Genomic DNA, 22,329 nt, shown 5'->3' on the forward strand with positions numbered 1-22,329 from the left:
TTAAAAATATTAAATAATACTTGTCACTTTTTTAAAAAAAAAAAACTTGTTGCGTTATTATTGATAAAAGATCAGAAGATGGAGAAAAAGTCCAACAACAATCAAGAAGATAGAATTAATTGCTCCTTCAACACAATATCACTGATATAATCTAGAATTTTCTCTCTCCATACTTTATCGCTGGCATTTAAGATAGCCATCTTCGCCAAACGGTATGCCGCCTCATATTAAAGTAGGTTTGAAATAATTTTTTTTTTAATAAAATTTGTATTGATTGTACATTTATATCATCCAGGAAAATTGGTAAAAATCTTTTTCGCTACCAAACAAACGGAGTATTGAATATTAAAAAGTGGTTTAACAGAGAGAACACTTGGGGTGCCCACATGAGGACAACTAGTGGATTTTTCATGAGACAAACTTTGAGGAAGGACACGTGTCTGTGGACTTAAAAGCGACCAGAGAGCAATAATGTCTATGTGCATTGTTCACCCAGGTTGTCTCTAATGGGATTTATGCCCAAGATGTGCAGTCCATTTCAAGAAGGAAGCTATTTATTACGATTTATGGGCCTCTTTTTGGTGCCACATTCTCTTTTTCTTTTTCTTTTTTCTTTTTTCTTTATTTATTTTTTTTATTTTCCTATTTTTCGAAGAGGGTTGAGACTTTAAAACATATGTACGTCTTGATTGGGTAAAGAGGTCCGGCTTGAGATAAGATCTTCTTCATTTTATTTGAAAGAGAAATGTTAAGGATATCAAATTTTTTATTAAAAGAGCCTTACCGAATTAAAAAAATAAACTAGAGAATATCCAGTTAGTTATAGTGATCCTTCTAAAAAGATGATCCTTTCGCAAGGCTTGATCTCAATATTTTATAAAATAATATATACTTAAGATCAGGAGAACATTTATCATTTTCCTTCAACTTATGACATAAGTCCACAAGTTAAAGTCTTTTTAGCTACATCTTTTTTTGATAAGTTCACAATACAAATGACGCAATTTATAAAACTTACAAATGATTTGAATCCAATATAATCCTAATCAAATCCCTTAATTTAGGATGATTCAATCTCATCAAATCATCTTCAAATCTCAAAGTTTAGGGTAATCATCTTTATTAATCTCAAAAAATTTCTATCCTTATAAGTGAGAAAGATAAAAAATAATAATAATAATAAAAAAAAAAAAGCGCTAACAAATAGATTAAAAAGAGTGCTGCTGCTATACGGTCAAGGCAGAAAACTCATGTTTTCTGCCTTCCACTCAAATGCTGCCACCTCATTTTGTTTCAACATATAAAATAAACTTGGTTTTACATGATAATAACCCACATAGCTGCTGCTAAAAAAAAAAGAAAAAGACCCAAACACCAAGCTTCACCGAGAAGCTTGGTTTCACGTTGGTTTCACGCTGCCCCCTCCCCGCGAAGCCCACGCCGCTCAGCTTGGCACCAACCAACCACCCAGCTCCGCCCACGCCCAGCTCCACCAAGCCCACGCCGCCAGACTACTCCGACGATTCACCACCACTGCTCCGGCCCCGAGGGAATTTGAAAAAATCAGTCCTCCGCCCGTGAGTTCTGAGAAATTTTGTGATTACTACTACATGTGTTTTGAGTTTGGGTTGTAACTTTAGTTTGAAAAATGTTTTGTGTAGTATTAGTGTCACTTTTTTTTGTGCCCTTAGTGCCAATTTTTTGTGTGTAGTATTCCCCTGTTTCAAAAATGATTTTGTATTATTGTCATGTAGAGTATGGAAGTGTAAAATGGTTTTTGTGTAACTTTAAGGATATCAATTAGGATGCTGTTAAAGGTTCCCTTTTCACTGATTGTTGGAGTTTTACAATAAATAAATGTTATGTTTGTGTTTGTGTTTGTGGTTGTGGTTGTGATTGTGTTTTTGTTTTTTTTTTTATGTTAAAGTAGGTTTTTATCCTCTTGCAGGGTCACTAGAATGAGTGCTAATAGTAAAGAATTTGAGATAATCTCATGTGGTGATGAGATTATTGAAGATGAACAAGTTGTGGTAGAAGACCAAAGTAATTTGAAGCAACCTTTGTGTAATGGTCCTGTGGAATCATGTCTTGGTATGGAATTTGATGAATTAGAAGATGCTCATGCATGTTATAATGCTTATGCAAGGCGAGTAGGTTTTAGCATTCGCAAAAATCATACTCGACTATCGAAGGATAAGTCATTAATTGCGTTGGAATATGTTTGTTCAAGGGAAGGGTTTCGTCATAAAAATTGTCAAAATAAAATTTATACAAAGTCGGAGCCCGCAGAAACAAGGGTAGGATGTAAAGCACTTATGGGTTTGAAGAAAGTGGAGTCAAAATGGATTGTATGTAAGCTTGTAATTAAACATAACCATGACCTCCTTTCTCCTAGAAGTACAAGTTTGCTTCGTGGACATAGAGTGGTAACAATTGCCCAAAAGTGTCTTATAGATAAACTCAATGAGTCCGGTGTAGCTCCAAGGAAAATAATGTCGGTGTTGAGTAAAGAATCTGGTGGTGATCATAATGTTGGTTGTATTGCTAAAGATGTTCAAAATTACTTGAGCAATAAAAGAAGACTTATTTTTGGAGAGGGAGATGCACAAAAATTGTATAATTATTTTCTTGAGAAACAAATCAAAAACCCGAGTTTTGTTTATGCAATCCAAGTGGATGAAAATGGATGCATGGGCAATTGCTTTTGGGCAGATGCTAGATCACGAGCTGCATATCAATATTTTGGAGATGTTGTTACTTTTGATGCTACTTACTTGACAAATTGTTATAAGATGCCTTTTGTTCCTTTCACTGGAGTTAACCATCATCACCAATCTATGATGTTTGGATGTGCTTTGCTCATAAATGAAACCGCTGAATCTTACATTTGGCTATTGAAAACATGGCTTGAGGCAATGCTTGGACGTGCTCCTTCTACAATCATTACAGATGATGACAAAGCTATGGGTAAGGCAATTGCAGAGGTATTGCCGAATACCACTCATAGATTGTGTTTGTGGCATATTTTACAGAAAGTTCCTGAACATTTGGCTCATATATATAATAAGTATCCATCTTTCCAAGGAGATTTTCAGCATTGTATTCATAGTACAATCACAATTGAAGAGTTTGAGATGGAATGGAGTGAACTTATATGTAAGTATGGCTTGGGAGAGAATGATTGGTTGCAAAATATTTATAGTCGACATGAAAAGTGGATTCCGGCTTACTTGCGAACCACATTTTGTGTCGGCATGTCTACTACTCAAAGGAGTGAAAGTATGAATAAATTTTTTAAAGATTATGTACGTTCAAGCACAATGGTGAGTGAGTTTGTCTATCAATATGAAAAAGCCCTGGATGCACGTTACTTTAAAGAGAGAGAAAGAGATGTCAAGACAAAATCTTCTAGACCGATTTTGAAAATATGTTACAAGATGGAAGTAGAGGCGGCAAAGGTTTACACAAGAGAGTCTTTTTTTATGTTTCAAGAAGAGTTATTTAATAGTCAAAATTACTACTCATCTAAACATCGGGAAGAAGGAGGGATGAAGATATATAGGGTGGCCTTACATGGGAGACAAAGTCCATTTTATGAAGTTGCATTTGAAGTTCTTGAGCAGAAAGCTATTTGTACATGTCATAAGTTTGAATTTGTTGGAATTCTGTGTAGGCACATTCTTCAAATTTTTTTGAAGAAATCTTTGGTGGACACCATTCCCCAACATTATGTTTTAGAAAGATGGACGATCAATGCTAAGAGTCGCATTATACATGGCATTTCTATTGATGATAATCAAGTAGGAAAACCAGATTATTCCACATTGATGAGAAATACCTTAATGATGCAATGTTATGAAGTTGTAGAAGCAGGGTGCAAATCAAAAAGAAAATCTGAACATCTTCGCATTGGTTTACAAAAGCTTCATCAAGATCTTCTCACAATGGATGGTGATTGTGATAAAGATAAAAAGGATGATGATGTAGGTAGCGTCGAGGGTAATGTGTTGAGCAGTTAAGTACTATCAAACCTTACATTCACTTTGCAAGATCCTGTACATGTTCGTTGTAGAGGAAAACCAAAATCTTTGCGACAAAAAAATCCAAAAGAAAACAAGAAAAGAACATGTACCATTTGCAAGCAAACAGGGCATGTGAGAACCAATTGTCCTTCCCATAAGCAAGCAAGGTATTCTATTTGTATTTTGAGATTTACAATAATTTACATTAAAATGCATTTTGATTTAGTTCACATTAAATTTTTATTTTCTTTAGGAATATTGTGAGGGCAGCTACCTTATCAAAAAGAAAAAGAGAGGACAATATGAGGGCAGCTAACTTAAGGGTGATGGATCATCAAAGTTTAGTAGAGGTAAATTTTATTATATCATATCCTCTATCAAAGTAATTATGGTTCATTATATAATTCTCATTTTTTGTGAATCATTTATAGGACATTTTGCCAACTATGGAGTATCCCTATGCAACTGAGTTTGCCATGTCTCAAGATCTTGTGGATTCATCTACTATTGACATTGGTGCAGACAACATCACCTCCTTGAAGTTGTAGTGGTAGTGTCTATAATGTGATTTTTTTTGTAGCTAAATGATTGTACTGGCAGTTACATTCTCTGTAGTGTGATTTTTTTTGTAGCTGAATGGTTGTACTGGCAGTTACATTTTTGGCAATATGATGTGTATGGTGAAATTGTGGCTAAGTGTGTAGGAGGGCTAATCAGGCTGCTCATATTTTAGCTAGGGAGGCCTTGAACTTTTGCTTTCCCAAATTTTGGAATGGGGATGCTACTTGAGCATCTGTCATGTTGTAACTAAAGAGCTTCCTGCTCTTTTCTGATTTGATTCAATGAAAATCGTTTCTTTTCTTCAAATATATGTATATATATATGATGTGTATGGTTGTATTGTGTCAGTTACATTTTTGGCTGACGTTTTTGGCAATTTTACAATTGCAATTTCTTTCAAACTACATACAAATTCATCCACTGCAAATTCATCCACAAAACAATCCACTGCAAAGCCAACATCAATCCACTGAACAAATCAACCCACTGCAAAGCCAACATCAATCCACTGCAACTATACAAATTCATCACATTTTTGCACCACAAATTGATGTAAAAACAACAAAATAACCCAGACTAAAAATATGAGAAAACTGTGGATTTGCTACCTATAATCACTCAACAAATCAATCCACAACATCAATCCACTGCAACTACACAAATTCCATCACATGCACTACAAGTTGATGTAAAAGCAACTAAATAACCAGGAAAAAAAAAAAAATTTGAGAAGCGATTTCAGGCAAGCGATTTCAGCCAAGAGCCTTCCAACAGGGGATCAAACAAGCGATTTCAGGCTGGTGGGCTGGGCAGCCTGCTGGTGCTAGGCGGTGGGCAGCCAGATCGACGGGGGATCGGCCTGCTGGGGGCGTTGGATTTTCGAAGTTGATTTCAGGTGATTTCGAAGCCGATTTCAAGCAATTTCAGGCTATTTCGACTTCCAACAGTGGGCTGCTGGGTGGTGGGCAGACGGCTGGACATGGGATCGGCCTGGGCGTGGGTGCAGGGGAACGGCTTGCTGGTCTGGGGAACGGCCTGTTGGGTGGGAGCGGTGGTCAGACTGCTGGGCGGGGGCGGTGGGAACGGCCTGCTGGGCGGGGCGGTGGGCAGTGGGCAGCCGGTGGGCACCTCGGTGGGCAACAAGCAGGGGCTGCGTTTTTTTATTTCACTTTGCAACGATGGATTGATTTTAAGAGGGGTGGTATATTCTAGTGTGGGTAATTACATTTTGTAAGTTAAAAGAAGCTGATGTGTCATCACCTGGTTGGTTGGCGTAAATTAGGCCATTTATGCCATGACCGAACGGAAGATATCCCCGATTAAAAAAAACAAATAAACCAAATTTGTTTACTTCAATTTCAATACTTCATTCATTTTCAAAGCTGAGATGCAATTAGCGGTGAAAAGGCGGTTACAGTTAGCGGTTATTGGCTAAAACCGTTAACCATAACTTCCTATACGGTTAGTAAAATTTTTTAATTACCTAAGTGGTTAACTGATGGTTAGCGGTTAGTAACTCTCATAACAGCTTTTTAAAAGAAAATTTTTTTAAAAAATAATAATAAAAAAACAAAACGATGTCATTTTAATGGTAATACAATAATATCATACTATCGTTTCTAGATTTTTATACATTTTTATATATATTTAAAATTTTAAACACAAAAAGACATTGTTTCATGTATTTTTATATATTTATATATATATATGAATATAATAAATATCATATAATATACATAGGCGGTTACGGTTAGCGGTTTTTTTAGCGGTTTTGAAAAAACCTAAAACCGCTAATCATAACCACCTATATGGTTAACAATTTTTTCTAACCGTCTTCAAAAGTGATTAGCGATTAGTATGGTTAGTGGTTAATGTGGCTAGCGGCCGGTTAATAACCGCTGGCGGGATTTTCAAACAATATTGTTTGTTGGGATTTTCAAACATTCCGTTTTGGTCGATTGCTTGATTTTTTACATTCCTATGCATTTATATTTATCCCGATCCTTTCAAAATATATATATTTGTCGCGATCCAAGTCCCATTCAAACGAGAGTGCAACCAGTTGATTCTACCCAAGACTCCAGGGATGACCGATCGCAATTCCATTCAAATGAGATGCAACATGGCCTTTTGAAATCCCCTAATTGCAATTGCATTCAAATGTGGTGCGGTAAGATTATTCTGCTCTTACTTTTTACTAGTCACACTCTCATTTAAGCGTGAGTCCGATTGAGTCATTCTTCCTCGGCTTAGAATCTGCAGTACATAGTAGGTCGAGGTTAATTATGTGTCTAATACATCCATTACTGATGCAGGGTGTGCGTAGTGGGTTCGCAATAGCAAACAACAATAGAATCACAACTCTTCTTAAACCAAAATTCTATTAAACAATCAAGGCAAAAAATGATAAAAAGTCACTGTTTCATATTGATAAATTGATCAAAATACCAAAAATATGCCTCTTACATATTAGGTATGCTGAATTTATAACAATAAGCAAACTTGTAGCAAAAGTAAACCTAAGTTTATTATGGAAATTTCTGGAATAATAAAGGAAAATCTTATAATTAAATAAAATCCTAATTTAAATAAAATAAAATATATTTGATTGCTAAGTTATTTGATTTGCTGGAGTAAAATATTCATTAAAGTCCCCAATAGAGTAATCAAGCCTTCCCTTCTTTGATTCTTGCCTTTATTTTAGTCCAGCTTTCCAATCTTCACTTTGCTGCACGTTTTTACCTAGTAAACATCGGAATTAGCCAAAACTCGTTAAACATGACTTTGTATATTTTTGAATTAGCTTTCCAACGACACCAAGTTTGCTCAAATCCAATATCCGAAACTTGAGATATAACATTTTTAATAAAACTCATCATGTGCGAATTTAACCAAAATGAGTAAAACTACCTTGCATCAATTACCAAATCCAAAAGCTAATGATGCGACATGTATCAAATTCTTCGTTGGGAAATTGGGAGATTATGATATATAAGAGAAGCCAAATCCAAATCCTAGGCCTCACTTAGTATAACCTCAGTTTATTACTAGCCATATGGTGGTAGGGGTGCAAAGGCGGGCGGTTTTTAACCGCCCGCTAACCGCTAACCGTTATAACCGCCAACCGCCTAACCGCATAACCGCCTAACCGCATTAACCGCTAACCGCCTAACCGCTATAACCGCCTAGCGGTTAGCGGTTAGCGGTTATTGGGTCTACTAACCGTAACCGCTAACCGCTAACCGCCTTTTTATATAATATATTTTTATAATTATAATTATAAAAATATTTATACATATAACATAATCACTTGATCATTAAATCACAATTTGAGTATTAATATATTATCACTATAATTTATATGATTATATCATATAATCACTTGATCATTAAATCACAATTTTTTTAAAAAAATAATTAAATCACAATTTAAGTATTAATATATTATCACTATAATTTATTTGATTATATCACATGAGATTGATCATTAAATCATTTGATTATATAATAACAAATTATACATATATAATATAACATAACTCATAAGTATACCAATTCATACTAATACAACAATTAAATATCTAGAGACTTATTTCCAATGTATGTTATAAACTTATAAGTCTACATATGTATATGAATAATATAAATGTATAATATCAATACTTAATCATATGATTCAATGATAATCCAAATACTTTATTAAAGACTTCAAGTGAATCATATTATTAATGTACAATGATGATATGATTCGTATAATATCAAATTAAGTAATTGACATTGGATTAAACAATGACCAATGTGTTACTTATAAACACAATTTAAGTATTAATGTATTATCATTATAATTTTAGTAATTTATATATTATCACTATAATTGATATGATTATATCACATGATGACTTGATCATTAAATCATATGATTATATAATAATAAATAATACATATATAATATGACATAACTCATAAGTCTACAAGTTAATCATATGATTCATGTACAATGATAATCACAATTGATTCAATTGAATTAAACAATATATTACTTATAACTACAAGTCTACAATTTAATTAAAGCATTATTAAATACTTTAGGAATTTAGGATTTAGGAGTTTGAACATTACCATTTACCATTAGATATTAAGTTCAATTCAAAGAAAAAAGATTATAAGTAAATATGATAAGAATTTAAATAATTAATCATATGAATCATATGGTATAATTTAATGAGACTATATAATTATATAATATCAAATTAAGTAATTGACATTAGATTTAACAATGTGTTACTTATAATCACAATTGAAGTATAAATGTATTTGTATCATTTAATGTTTTATTTGAACTTATTTTATATGCTTTCTGTTGAACTTTTTTTATATGTTGTGACAGTTGTCTAAATTCTGAACTTTTTTTTGTATGTTGTGTTGAATTTTTATTTTTTATTTTTTATTTTTTTTTTTGTTTAAAAAAAAGTTAACCGATTATGATTTAATATTTAAGGAAATTTTTTTAAAAGTACAAGTAAATGTAAATTTTGGGTCAAATATTTTTGATTTTTCAATATAGGCTCTTTTTATAGCAATTGGGCCCAAGAAGATATTAAAAATACAAGAAAAAAAAATGAGGGTAAAAAAAAGCCCCAAAAAATAAGCCCAAAAAGCCCTAAAGAAAGCAAAAAAAAAAAAGCCCAATTTTAAAAAAGCGGTTAGCGGGCGGTTATCTATTTCACTAACCGCTAACCGGCGGTTAACCGCTAACCGTTAACCGCTAAGCGGTTAGCGGTTGCGGTTAGTGAAATCTACTAACCGCTAAGGCGGTTACGGTTAGCGGTTATTGCCACTAACCGCTAACCGTAACCGCCTTTGCACCCCTATATGGTGGTCACAAGAATTCATGGATTTGTGGGTTTCTTATATAACTTATGTTAGTCTTTATTTTTAATTGGCTGGATTCGTGTGAACAAAATACATGTGCTTAACATGTTTCGTTTTAAGTGTGCAGTGTGTGGAATAAAGTGAAACAGAAGAATCACATAGAACTTCGTTTGAAGCCTCGATTGCACTATGTATAGACGAGAAGGCTGAAGCTGAATTCCAGAATGGCTCGTTTGAAGACTCGTCTGCAAAGGTATCTGGACGAGATGGCTGAACAAGAAAACCCAAGAGCCTCATCTGCAATCTCGTCTGCAAGCCATCCAGATGCCCCGTGTAATTTAAGTCTATTTTCATATAGATTTTGTGTCGATTAGACTAGGGGTCTTTAGTCTATATATATGAATCTCTACAGTTCTGTATAACTACAAATTCTACATCTAGAGTTCGGAAGATTTGTGCTAAGAGAGTTTTGGTTATAAAGCAATTCTCTCCCTTAGAGTAAGGATCATTTGATCGTCCTCGGTGACAAAGCAATTGAAGCCAACCGGAGTTCCAGTGAATGAAGATCATGCAGAAGGAACAGTCCAAAGGTTTTGGAAGAACTACTGTGGTAGCAAACAAATGGGTCGCTTGTCTAGTACACAAGAGTGTCAAGTGTATAGGTAGTGTTAGTCTTCGAAATTGTGTAATTTCTCATTATTGTACTGATTTAGTGATTTCTTGAGTTTGAATGCATAGGAGCGGTTTTACACTTTAGAGAGTTCTCTAAATGGTTTCCTCCTTGTAACCAAAATATATGTGTCTCTTTGATTTATTGTTTTACATATGTTGGTGAACGATTGATTGTGATTGATTAATTTTTTAATTCCGCATATTATTTGCATACACATATTCAACCCCTTTCTAAATGTTGTTTGGAGTCATATTAGGTTTCAACTTACAATGATTATTAAAATCACTTTAGCCATGCTTTGATTCGCTCCACTTAGTATAATCACATAGATATATATGCCCCATTTGACATTTCAGGATGATGATGCATATCATAATCCAAATAATGTGAGTTCTTTTTTATTTCACCCAAAGTGTGATTTCGTTTCATCATTTGAATATCTATCTATCTATATATATAGAGAGAGACAATATCTATTAATATATTGGATTCTTTCAATTTTGTTGTGTGGGGAGACAATACTAAGATGAGATCTTAATAGAGAAAGAATGAGACAAATGATTGGTGTTTCGGTTTCACCAGCTCAGTGGTTCTTGAACGAGCGGTTCAACTCGGTCCAATCAGGGCATCCAATAAAGATCTAATAGTGGTTTTAAAAGTCACTTATAAGTGTGAAAAAATTGTGTAAAAAAATAGGAGTAAGTGGAGCATTATTAAAAAAACGAAAGGTGCATCAATAATTGCGTGCCCCTTCTTGTTCAATGTGAAAAATAAAACTAAAAATATGAGGAGTTAAATCCCAAATCAAATCAAATTACAAGTCTCACCTTCCGTCTTGCATATGAACTTAACATTTCTTTTTAGTTATTTAACAGTGTCTCAACAAAATCAACCCAAACCCACCTTTTGAGTTCAAAATGAAAAAGAATATGATGTCTTTTTTTCTTTGTGAAAGTTTGCTTGTCCATGAGAGTAATATATAAAGAGGAGTAAAGTCTTCCTAGAGTTATCACAAATAAGACTCTACTCTACTTTTTTTTTTTTTCCAAATGATACGCACTTTTGACAAATAAATTTTCATTAGCCATACCACTCCAAATTGATTTGTCAGCCTAGCCATTACGACTAATGGACAAACTACATATTTTTTTCAGCCTCATCTACACTAAAAATCTCTATCACCAAAGCACATTCCACCACCCCGTATCTGCATCTGTCAATTCGTTCACCTTTGTGTCCCTACCCAATCTCCGGATCGACGATTAGCATTCATCTTCCTAAAGATGTCATAGATAATGAGTTCATATTGAGATCTGGTGCTCATAACTAATGACTTATTTTAATCAAATTATAATAAATAATGGTTGATTAAATTAAATTATTAAAATTTTAAGAAAGAATAGGAGATGTATCTATATATACAAAATCTTCAACCTCCACTACCCTATGAACCTAATAATGTAGCTACTCAAAAATCTTAAATTGATTTTCATATATCATTATGGCTAATGATAGGGAATACATAGTTTTGAATGAATTCGAACAAGTCCAAAGAGGCCACAAAAGCCATAAATTCTTTTGAGGTCAAAATTAATTGACCCATCTACTAGGAATTAGTCCAACTATCCGGAAGGAGAAAATTACTTGTTATGTATGGAATAAAAATAAAAAAATGAAGACAAATGACATGATGAATGCTTAATTTACAAGATCTTTTACAAAAATATACTAGATCTTTTACAAAAATAGGAATTTGTACATGTTTGACTACACTTTTAGCTCCAAACCAATATATTATGTATATCCATTCTCTTTATGAATTTGAGGGCTGTAAATAATCATATAATTAATTTAAAATACACCTAATATTACTCAATCTCCACGATGTTTAGAGCGAAAAGGGGTCAAATTAAGCTAGTGTTGAAATACCAAGTCTAGCATCTTCCAATTAGTCAAAGAAAAGAGGAGACCAGGGATTTGTTTTGAACGCTAAATATAGTGAAATGAGTAACAACCAACCGAAGGCTAGGGGATATCTTTTGTTTAATGTCTCCTTTCGTTCTTGGCTCTCAAGCTTCCATCGTGCTACAATGGATCTCTCTCGAGCAGCATCATTGGTGGAAGAAGACGTGAGCACCACGATGATTGCCATTGATAAAGATAAGAACAGCCAATATGCTGTGAAATGGGCAGTCGACAACCTTTTGAGCGACAGTCATAATTGCATTCTCATCCATGTTCGGAGCCAGTGCTTGCATCCTAGTAGGTACCCTTCTCTTTCATCAGCATTCATCGTCAGCATCACCATTATTATCACCATCACACAATGGTATTTTTTTGCAGGAGATTCGGAGGTTTCCCCTAAGGAGGGTCGCCCACCAACTGAATCTGAGTTGCAACAGTTCTTCCTTCCCTATCGTGGATTCTGTGCTCGAAGAGGGGTGAGTAAACAACCATTTTATTAGTCATGAGACATGTTGTTATCGTGCACAATAATTAATGAGTACTATAGAATCAAAAAATAAAAAAGATATTAACATAGAGAGTCGAAACACAGATTTAACAATGTGCCTACGTCCATCGAGAAGCAACTTTATTTTACTTTTTTTTTTAATAAAGATTAAACTTTCATTCATCTCAAAAAAGAGAAAAAGCACAATAAAACTCTATAAAGATAGAGCAAACTGCTCTAAGGATACTACATCATAAATGAAGTTTGGGATCTCCTCCATCCATATTCTATCTAAGACTTCCTTGACTGCTGCTTTTGCTAAGCCATGTGCTGCATTATCCGCCTCTCTCATGACATGTCCAGCATCCCATCTCTAGAATCCCCGTAGGACCTCATGAATATCCCTCACAATCTGTCCATACCGACACTAGTTAGGTCCCTTATAGTTAATAGGCTGTATTTTACTCTTAATGATTAGAGTTACATTATAACATATATATAAGAAAAACTACGAACTCTACTTGTACAGACATATTATGTCCACTATAATTAATATGAGCCACAAATTCCAACAAGACCTAACACGTGAAATATTTAATTAAAATATCTTTTTGAAGCTGAAATTGTGTTAAAGAGCATGCCAGAGATAACACAAATAGAACATATTTTTTCAAAAACATTTCACATGGTATATTTTCATGAACAATTGAGCAAATATTTCAGATTGAAGCAAAGGAGGTGATCCTCCATGACATCGATGTTCCAAGTGCAATTATTGATTTTACTGCTACCAACTCCATCAGCAACATTGTTGTTGGTGCTTCCAGCCGAAATGCTCTTACAAGGTTTCTTAATTTCTCTCTCTCTCTCTCTCTAACATCAATAAAGCATTTTTTTTTGGCTCCCCTCTAAGAAAAAGTTGTTGGCAATCGTCTCTATACAGAAAATTCAGAAATACAGATATTGCATCTAGCTTACTCAAATTTGCACCAGAATCTTGTGCGGTATATGTCATATCAAAAGGAAAAGTTCAGACCATTCGTCCAGCAGGTCCACCTCAAACACCTATTGGTGCAGTAGCAGCTAGTTCGGGGCACCGTTCCCAGAAGGGACTTGCTCATACTCTTCGTCCTATTCATGACCCTGAAGATCCAAACAGGTATTTTTGGAAATTAGAAACAACCCAGTTATATATATTTTCTTGGCAGGTAATACAATGAACATTCAACTAAAAATCTCAATCCTATCATTATATAACACACCTTATCAGTTGTGGGTTCAAACTCTTCCTTAATAAATGATGGCTTGAACTTACAATCTTTGCTCTAATAGCACCGTATTACGTATCCTTAAAAGTTTAAATCGATAGGAAATTGTTGACTTAATCATTTAACTAATATTCTACCAATCTACACAGTATATATATAGACTTTAAAGAGGAAGGTGGTTTTAATTCTTGTTGGATTTCAGTGAATAAAATACTATCATGGGGGCAGGGGTAGATGTTTATTGGTTTACAGATATGGAGAAAAAAAAAAAGATATTCTGCAAATAATGTTGGATATGTATCAGGCATAATGGCAAGAAAGAGAGGTTGTGGAATTGGATGAAAAAGTTTTTTCTCGTGGCTTGCGGCCATGATTAATCAATAAAAAAATAAAATAAAATAAAAAGACACGGAATCTCTTTACATTTTTTCTTGATATCTTTGATTGTGTACAATACTCTATTTATAGGGAAAAAAATATGAACGTTACAAGTCTTTTCTACTTTTATATTAACAACGATAAAGTTAATTTATTATTTGTAACTATTATGTCTTGAGTAACTCTTAACTCTTGAGTTCTTTGTCTCTTGAGTTATTGTAACTTTTGTCTCAATATCTAGGGCGAAAAAAATGTTAAAGGAGCATGACCCTTTATTCAAATATATAAAAATAAAAACATATTATTCCCATCATTGATGCTAACAGAAGGACATGGTGATTCATTAATTACCTGATAATCTTAGCAATCCTCTGAACCCACAAGTTATATGTTGATTGGTTTTTGACTTTTGCTTACTAATGCAGAACTTCTGTTGTCCGTGGGGGTTGGAGAAGCATGGGCTCTGAAAGAAGTAGTGATGCCTTGCAGATGACGCCACTCAACAACTTCGGCTCTACCAGCAGGGCTAATTCACCGGCGCTATCGTTTGACAGTTTCATATCAGGGAATTCATCCCAAGGAAATAGTGATTCTAGCTTCCGATCAAACTCCTCCGAAAATTTAGAATCCGTCATGGATAGTCCCAGGAGCTCTGGCTCCTCACATGCCTCAGTAAGTACAAAAATTTTAGAGTTCTAGTAGTAGTACAATTTTTACTGCAATTTTTTTATAAACTTACGTTGAAATCTATAATCGGTCAATTTAATTAGTAGTGATTGTTGAAACAAGTGACTCGTATCAGAACACTATTAGTTGACCGAGTAGATGGAGCGGAGCGAAGGGATGTTCACGGAGAGTGCAGCTATATTTTGCTATTAATGATTCACAGAAGTACTATAATTTTGGCTATATTTCTAAAATACGTCATTACAATTAGAGTTTTTCTATACATATGTTATGTTATAACCCTAAATCATTAATAGCAAAATATAGTCGCACTCTCTGTAAATGTAGACACATTGCTGAACCACGTAAATCTGTGTCTCAACTCTCTTAATCTCTCTCTTTTCGATTTCATATTATTCATCATTGTTGTGCACGGTAACAACAATTGACTTGTCAACAATATTCTCTTAATCATTTCACCTATTATGACTTACTTAGCAGAGAGTTCTAGAGGCTGAGATGAGGAGACTAAGGCTTGAATTGAAGCAGACTATGGACATGTATAACTCAGCTTGCAAAGAGGCTATTTCAGCCAGACACAGAGTAAGATCATACTATAACTTCAACTATATCAAACATTTTTTTTTTTTCATACGATGATGTTTTAGTAGTCCATTGTAAGGCAAAACCTGGAAGAACACTGTTTCTGTATGCAGACAAGAGAACTTCAACAATGGAAGACAGAAGAAGAACGTAAATTCGAGCAAGCCAAGCTTGCTGAAGAGGCTGCATTGGCTTTAGCAGAAGTGGAAAGGCATAAGACGAAGACTGCCATGGAAGCAGCCCAGATGCAACAACGACTGGCAGAAATGGAGTCACAAAAGAGAAAAAGCGCAGAAATAAAGGCCATACAGGAGGCAAAAGAGAAGAAGAAAGCAATGGAAGCACTGTCACGCGGCCTTATCAAATATAGAAGATACACTATCGAAGAGATTGAAGTTGCAACCGATCATTTCAATACTTTGCTCAAGATTGGTGAAGGTGGATATGGACCTGTCTATAAAGGCTTCCTTGGTCATACTCCTGTCGCCATCAAGATCTTGAGGCCAGACTTATCACAGGGGCAGAAACAATTCCAACAGGAGGTAATTATATTTTTTGTTTGTTTTGGCAAAAATAAGGAGCAGCAAACAAGTGATTTTTGTTTTGTGAACTAACTTTTCTAAAATTGGAAGAGTGAAACTCACAAGCCCTTTCGATCACATGCTCCGATATCACTTTCTATCGAATCACCACTTATTCTAAAAACGTAAGCTTATAAAAAGCAATTAATTTAATTTCCTTAACATGTGAAGCTCAATATTTAATTGAATTATGAGGTGAACGACAAAAACAAAATTTGAACTCAGGGCATTTGCTCTAATACCATGTTAAATTACCGCTTATTCCAAAAACTTAAACTTATAAAAGAAGATATACGACTATTAACATTAACAATGGCATGATAACTTTCAACCAATATGAAGTTTTGTTTTTCTTGTCATCTTCTCTACATTCAGGTTGAAGTTCTAAGTTCCATGAGACACCCTCACATGGTTTTGCTTCTAGGCGCCTGCCCAGAGTACGGCTGCCTTGTGTATGAGTTCATGGACAACGGCAGTTTAGAAGACCGGCTCTTCCGGAAAGACAACACTCCTCCAATGCCATGGGAATCCCGTTTCAGAATAGCTGCTGAAATAGCCACTGCTCTTCTTTTTCTCCACCAAACAAAACCAGAGCCCCTCGTGCACCGCGATTTAAAGCCAGCAAACATTCTATTAGACCAAATGTACCTGAGCAAGATCAGCGACGTCGGTTTAGCCAGGCTGGTTCCGCCGTCTTTAGCCGATAGTGTCACTCAATATCACATGACTGCAGCAGCCGGCACCTTCTGCTACATTGACCCCGAGTATCAGCAAACGGGATTATTGGGTGTGAAATCAGATATTTATTCATTGGGTGTAATGCTGCTACAAATCATTACAGCAAGGCCTCCAATTGGATTATCCCACCATGTTGAGGAGGCCATCAAGGAAGGAACTTTTGCAAAGATTCTTGATCCAACGGTGATTGATTGGCCTGTCGAAGAGGCTTTGTCACTTGCTAAAATTGCTCTCAAGTGCTGTGAGTTAAGGAAGAGAGATAGACCAAATCTTGCCACAGATTTGTTACCAGCGCTTAACCGATTAAGGGATGTTGGATTGGTTCATGGGACAACAAAGATTCCCAAGATTCTCGAAGTTCAACGCCCTTATAATTCTAGTCCCGAAGTTGTATCCACTGTGGATCAAGTAAGTTTCTTTTTGGAGTCACTAAGATATATATATATATATATATATATATAATATTTTGCATTTGCATGTTCTCTCAAGTATGTTTTTGATTATGCAGGAGGGACCACACGATTCTAATGAGGAAATAGCCCCCGAAAGTAGATCAGTGTGAGAAGAAGGCAGAGTTCTTGACCAAAATATATGGAGCTCAAGACATGGTTTAGGAAAAAACAATTTCCTTTCACGTAGCAGGAGAAGGAGCCAAAGTGTTGCCACCTAGCGGGAAACATGTTGGAAAACCAGAAACCAACAAGTTTGGTTCTTTGTAAGTTGGTCTGCAAAAAATACTCCACTAAGGAACATATAGTTCTTGCATTTTGTGCTTTTGCTTGGAGTGCTAAATGTTAAAACAGTTTCCAAAATTAGTATGTATATATAGTTTGTGCACTAAAAAAAAAAAGGGGAAAATCTACTTTACCCCTCTGAAGTTTCAGGAGTTTTTCAATTTGAACCCCAAAGTTTAAAAAGTGGCAATGTACCCCCAATGTTTCAAAAATTTTCAATTTAAACCTTCCGTTACAATTTCCGTTAAACTGGATGGAAATTTTTTTAAAAAAAGCCTGAGGATAATTATGTAATTTTAGAGATTTCCGTCAAATTTAACGGAAATTATTAACGGAAGGTTTAAATTGAAAATTTTTTAAACATTGGGGGTACATTGCCACTTTAATTTTTAAACTTTGGGGTTCAAATTGAAAAACTCCTTAAACTTCAGGGGGTAAAATGGATTTTTCCCAAAAAAAAAAAAAAAAAAAGGAATTAGTGACGTGTCTACAGTGCATTTTCCTTTTCACACGTCACCAATTGGTGACTGTCAATTTCTGACACATCACCAATTCAAAAACAATTAAAAAATATTTTGGAAAAGGAAAAAATTAAAAAAAATAAATGAATTAAAATAAATTGTGATGTGTTACTTTGACACGTCACTAAAGTTGTGACGTGCCAATAGTGACACATCACTATATGCAATTAATTAATTAATTAATTCCTAAATGCATTTTAATAATAATTTGAAAAATAGAAAGGATGTAAACGAACAAAACTACCCGTGAGCTCGCTCAGGCTCGGCTAGCTCATGCTCGACTCGATTATTAAATTATCCGCTTATGGACGCAAAACTAAATTTAATTATTAAACAATACATACCTGTATAAATTTCGTCTCATTCGTTTAACATTTGCGAACATTAGCGCGACTCGTATATATTTATTATATATACATATTAATTAATAAATATGTATATATAATAATTTAATAAAAATATCATTACTTATTATTTATTAAGTAACTAATTAACAATAGTCGATGTATATTAATTATTAAGTATTTGTCAAAAAAAAATTAAGTAATTAACAATAATTAATTGGTATACAATATATAATATTTCTATCTATGATTATAAGTACCAATATAATATGTAATTTATTTTTTAAAAAAAATGATAATTATCACCTTTTCATTGTAGGATAATTATAAAATAAAATTTTGGTTTTTAGTATTAATTAATATTCTCTCATATTTCATAAGTCCTCCCTAGGGTTTCTCTGAGAAACGGCTAGAGGTGAGGGTTGCACCTCCTACCGGTCGGCGGCAGTGGAGGGTTGGTCAGGAACATTTTGAGTACCTCAACGACTGGACGATGGCAAGCTCGTTGGAAAGGCTATGTGAAACTCTCTCTCTTACGGAAGGGGAGAAAGTTGGGATAGCCATCACTGAGGGGGAGATTGAGGAGGCTCGAGTGCAAGGTGGACGTTGTTTGATTGGGAAGCTTTGGCTGGGGAAAAGGGTGAACAAGGAGGCTTTCAAGACAGTACTTTCAAGAATCTGGCGCACACTGGGAGGCGTAATCTTCAAGGAGTTGGATGACAACCTTTGGCTCTTTGAGTTTGAAGACGAGGAGGATATGAAAAGAGTTTTGGAGGGCCGGCCATGGTCATTTGATCGGCACATTCTTGTTATCAAAGAGTTTGATGGTAGCACACCCCCATCACAGATGGTTTTCAAGCATTCCCCCTTTTGGGTACAAATACATGACATGCCATTATTATGCATGACCAAAGGTGTTGGAACCAAGATAGGTGAATCGATGGGGCACTTAGAAGATATCGATTTGGCAGGAAATGGGGTAGGTTGGGGACGTTGTTTACGTCTTCGAGTGATCATTGATTTGTCCAAACCACTGGAAAGGGGCCGTGCCCTCATGCTGGAAGGAAAGTCCCATTGGGTCACATGCAGATATGAGAAGCTGCCCATGGTTTGCTTTGATTGTGGCAGGATAATCCATGGAGAGAAAGGGTGTCCTGTTCAACGGAGCACAAAATTGAATTCAAAGGCGGAAGGGAAAGAGTGGGGCGTGTGGCTCCGGGCGGACGATGGGCGAAAAAGAGGAGGTGGTGGCCTGGCGTCCGGAGTAGGCGGAGGAGCATCGAGTCCGGAGGGCGGCTGGAGTGATGACGGCGCTGAGCTGTCTCGGAAACACATGGATTTTGTGCCATCCGGATTTTCTGGAAACCCTTGCCAAAAATCTTGCCACAATCACAGCACTAAGAGTGGAGAATCTTCATCTTACCATAATGGGAAGGTAGGAGAATCGCGAAGGAAAGGAAAGGAGGACTCTGAGGAAAACGCTGGACAGGGTGCAACAAATCAGGGATTCTCGGCAAATACAAGCTTTAATGAGGAAGATACCAAGCATGACGAGGTGGCGGATGAGGTGAGTGGTGCACAAGTCAATGTAAGTGGGTCGACTGGGAAGGGTCAAATGGGCTTGAGGGAGGATATGGGCCTAGTTCTAGAAGGTGGGCTGCTGGACCAGGAAGCTATTCCCATGTCTACTCAAATGGACGTAACCTCTCCTGTACAATTGGAGATGTCGGACAAAGGAAACAATTTACGTATGTGGAAACGTAGAGCCCGGGAGAGGCAGACCAGTGATTCTGCAGATGGGGTGGGACGCAGATTAAAGAAAAAGCGTAAGGGGCAGGCACATGGTGACGAAGAAGGCCTCGAACGGGGAGGTAAAAGGGGGAGACTGTCAGGTGTGGAAGGGCATCATAATAACCAAGTGACGGCGGTGGCTGAAATTCAGCCCCGCCATCACCAATGAGTCTATTAAGCTGGAACTGCCGAGGGCTTGGGAACCCTCAGGCAGTTTGAGACCTTTGTCAACTGACAAAGGAGAAGCAGCCCACCATTTTGTTTCTTATGGAGACAAAATGTCGGAAGAATAAAATGGAGATGGTTCGGGTGAAACTGGGGTTTGAAGGCTTGTTTGTGGTAGACCCCGTAGGGAAGAGTGGCGGATTGGCTTTGCTATGGAAGGATATTAGTCGGCTGGAAATTCAAAATTATTCTAGACGACATATCAATGCCATTGTGACGGAAGAAGTACTGGGGTGTTCATGGAAATTTACTGGCTTCTATGGTCATCCGGAGTGGGCCAAACGACATGAATCTTGGGCGTTACTTCGCCATCTGAAATGCTATAATCCGCTGCCATGGCTATGTGTGGGCGATTTCAACGAAATAACGAATCAAGCTGAAAAGACGGGAGAGGTACTACGGAGGGAAGCTCAAATGGCCCAGTTTAGAGAGGCATTGGAAGACTGTTACTTAAGTGATTTAGGGTATACGGGCTCTAAATTTACGTGGACAAACAGTCGACATGATGGCGAGTTTATAAAAGAACGGTTGGATCGGGCGGTTGCGAATAGTGGATGGAATACACTATTTCCGAGAATGGAAGTGCAGATTCTGGCTGCCCGGACATCGGATCATAAACCTCTTTTTCTTATTTTTTCAGCAAAGGAAAGAGAGCACACACATGTTAAGCGGGGTACAAAATTTGAAGCTAAGTGGCTCTTAGATGAGGAAGCCACAGAGGTGATTAAGGAATCTTGGTGTGACGATGTAGATGGGGGAACAAGCATTCAGATGGTGCAACAGAAGCTTGAGGCATGTAAAGTTGCTTTGAAGCGGTGGAGTAGGCAAAAACATGGCACTTTCGAGGCAGCTATAAAAGAGAAAACGAAGCAACTAGAAATTCTGCAGCGGAACGAGACAGAATTGGAAGGTCCAGCGATCAAACAGTTACAACACGACATTGACTTTTTGTTAGAACAAGAAGACATGAGATGGAAACAAAGAGCCAAGCAAAACTGGTATCGTAATGGTGATAGAAACACCCCCTTCTTTCACGCATGGGCTAACCACCGGAGGAAAATTAATTCCATTCAAAAAATTCAAGATGAGGCCGGACGAGAATGGAACACGCCAGAGGAAGTCGGAAAGGCATTCATCGAATTCTATCAAACACTATTCACGACGGGCGGTGTGACTGATTTGAATGAATGTCTGATGGGGCTGGAGGGTCGGGTAACGGAAGAAATGAACTGTCAACTGCTCAAAGCTTTTTCCGTGGCGGAAGTAGACGAGGCACTGAAGCAGATGCACCCGTTGAAGTCCCCCGGGCCTGACGGGATGTCAGCATGCTTTTATCAAAATTCATGGGCTTTGGTGCGGGATGAGGTATGTACGGCTATTCTTGATTTTTTGAATAACGGAGCTTTTGATGAGTCTATTAATGCAACGTATATTACTCTGATCCCAAAAGTTAAGTCCCCTTCTAGAATTACTGAATACAGGCCAATCAGCCTCTGCAATGTAATTTACAAATTAATCGCCAAGGTGCTAGCCAACAGACTGAAAAAGGTTCTTCCCCACATTGTTTCGGCCAATCAAAGTGCGTTCATCCCGGGACGTCTAATAACTGACAACATTATGGTAGCATTTGAGGCCCTACATACGATGGACGTGAGAATGAAGGGGAAAAAGGGGTTCATGGCACTCAAACTCGACATGAGCAAGGCTTATGATCGAGTTGAGTGGGATTTCTTGGAAGCCATAATGGTGAAGCTGGGATTCGCAAGAAACTGGGTAGACAAGGTGATGGTATGTGTTCGCACTGTTTCCTTTTCTATTTTGGTTAATGGTCAACCGCATGGAAACATTGTGCCATCAAGGGGAATCAGACAAGGAGACCCGCTATCTCCCTATCTATTTA

General features: G+C 36.4%; 1 protein-coding gene and 1 pseudogene across 1 annotated transcript; both read left to right on the top strand.

The window, feature by feature from the left end:
• Positions 1-2,078: 2,078 nt before the first annotated feature.
• On the top strand, positions 2,079-5,795 carry LOC148584841 (protein FAR1-RELATED SEQUENCE 5-like; annotated as a pseudogene).
• A 6,423-nt stretch (positions 5,796-12,218) lies between these two features.
• Positions 12,219-17,376, top strand: LOC132187847 (U-box domain-containing protein 35-like). Its single transcript, XM_059602281.2, has 9 exons — positions 12,219-12,390; positions 12,472-12,569; positions 13,304-13,425; positions 13,524-13,739; positions 14,652-14,898; positions 15,394-15,495; positions 15,609-16,037; positions 16,452-17,222; positions 17,323-17,376. Exons 1-9 carry the CDS (start codon positions 12,219-12,221, stop codon positions 17,374-17,376), a joined length of 2,211 nt encoding a protein of 736 aa, XP_059458264.2.
• The last annotated feature ends 4,953 nt before the right edge of the window (positions 17,377-22,329 follow it).

The sequence above is a fragment of the Corylus avellana genome, chromosome 6 (genome assembly GCF_965113065.1).
Source record: "Corylus avellana chromosome 6, dhCorAvel1.hap1.2, whole genome shotgun sequence".
NCBI lineage: Eukaryota > Viridiplantae > Streptophyta > Magnoliopsida > Fagales > Betulaceae > Corylus > Corylus avellana.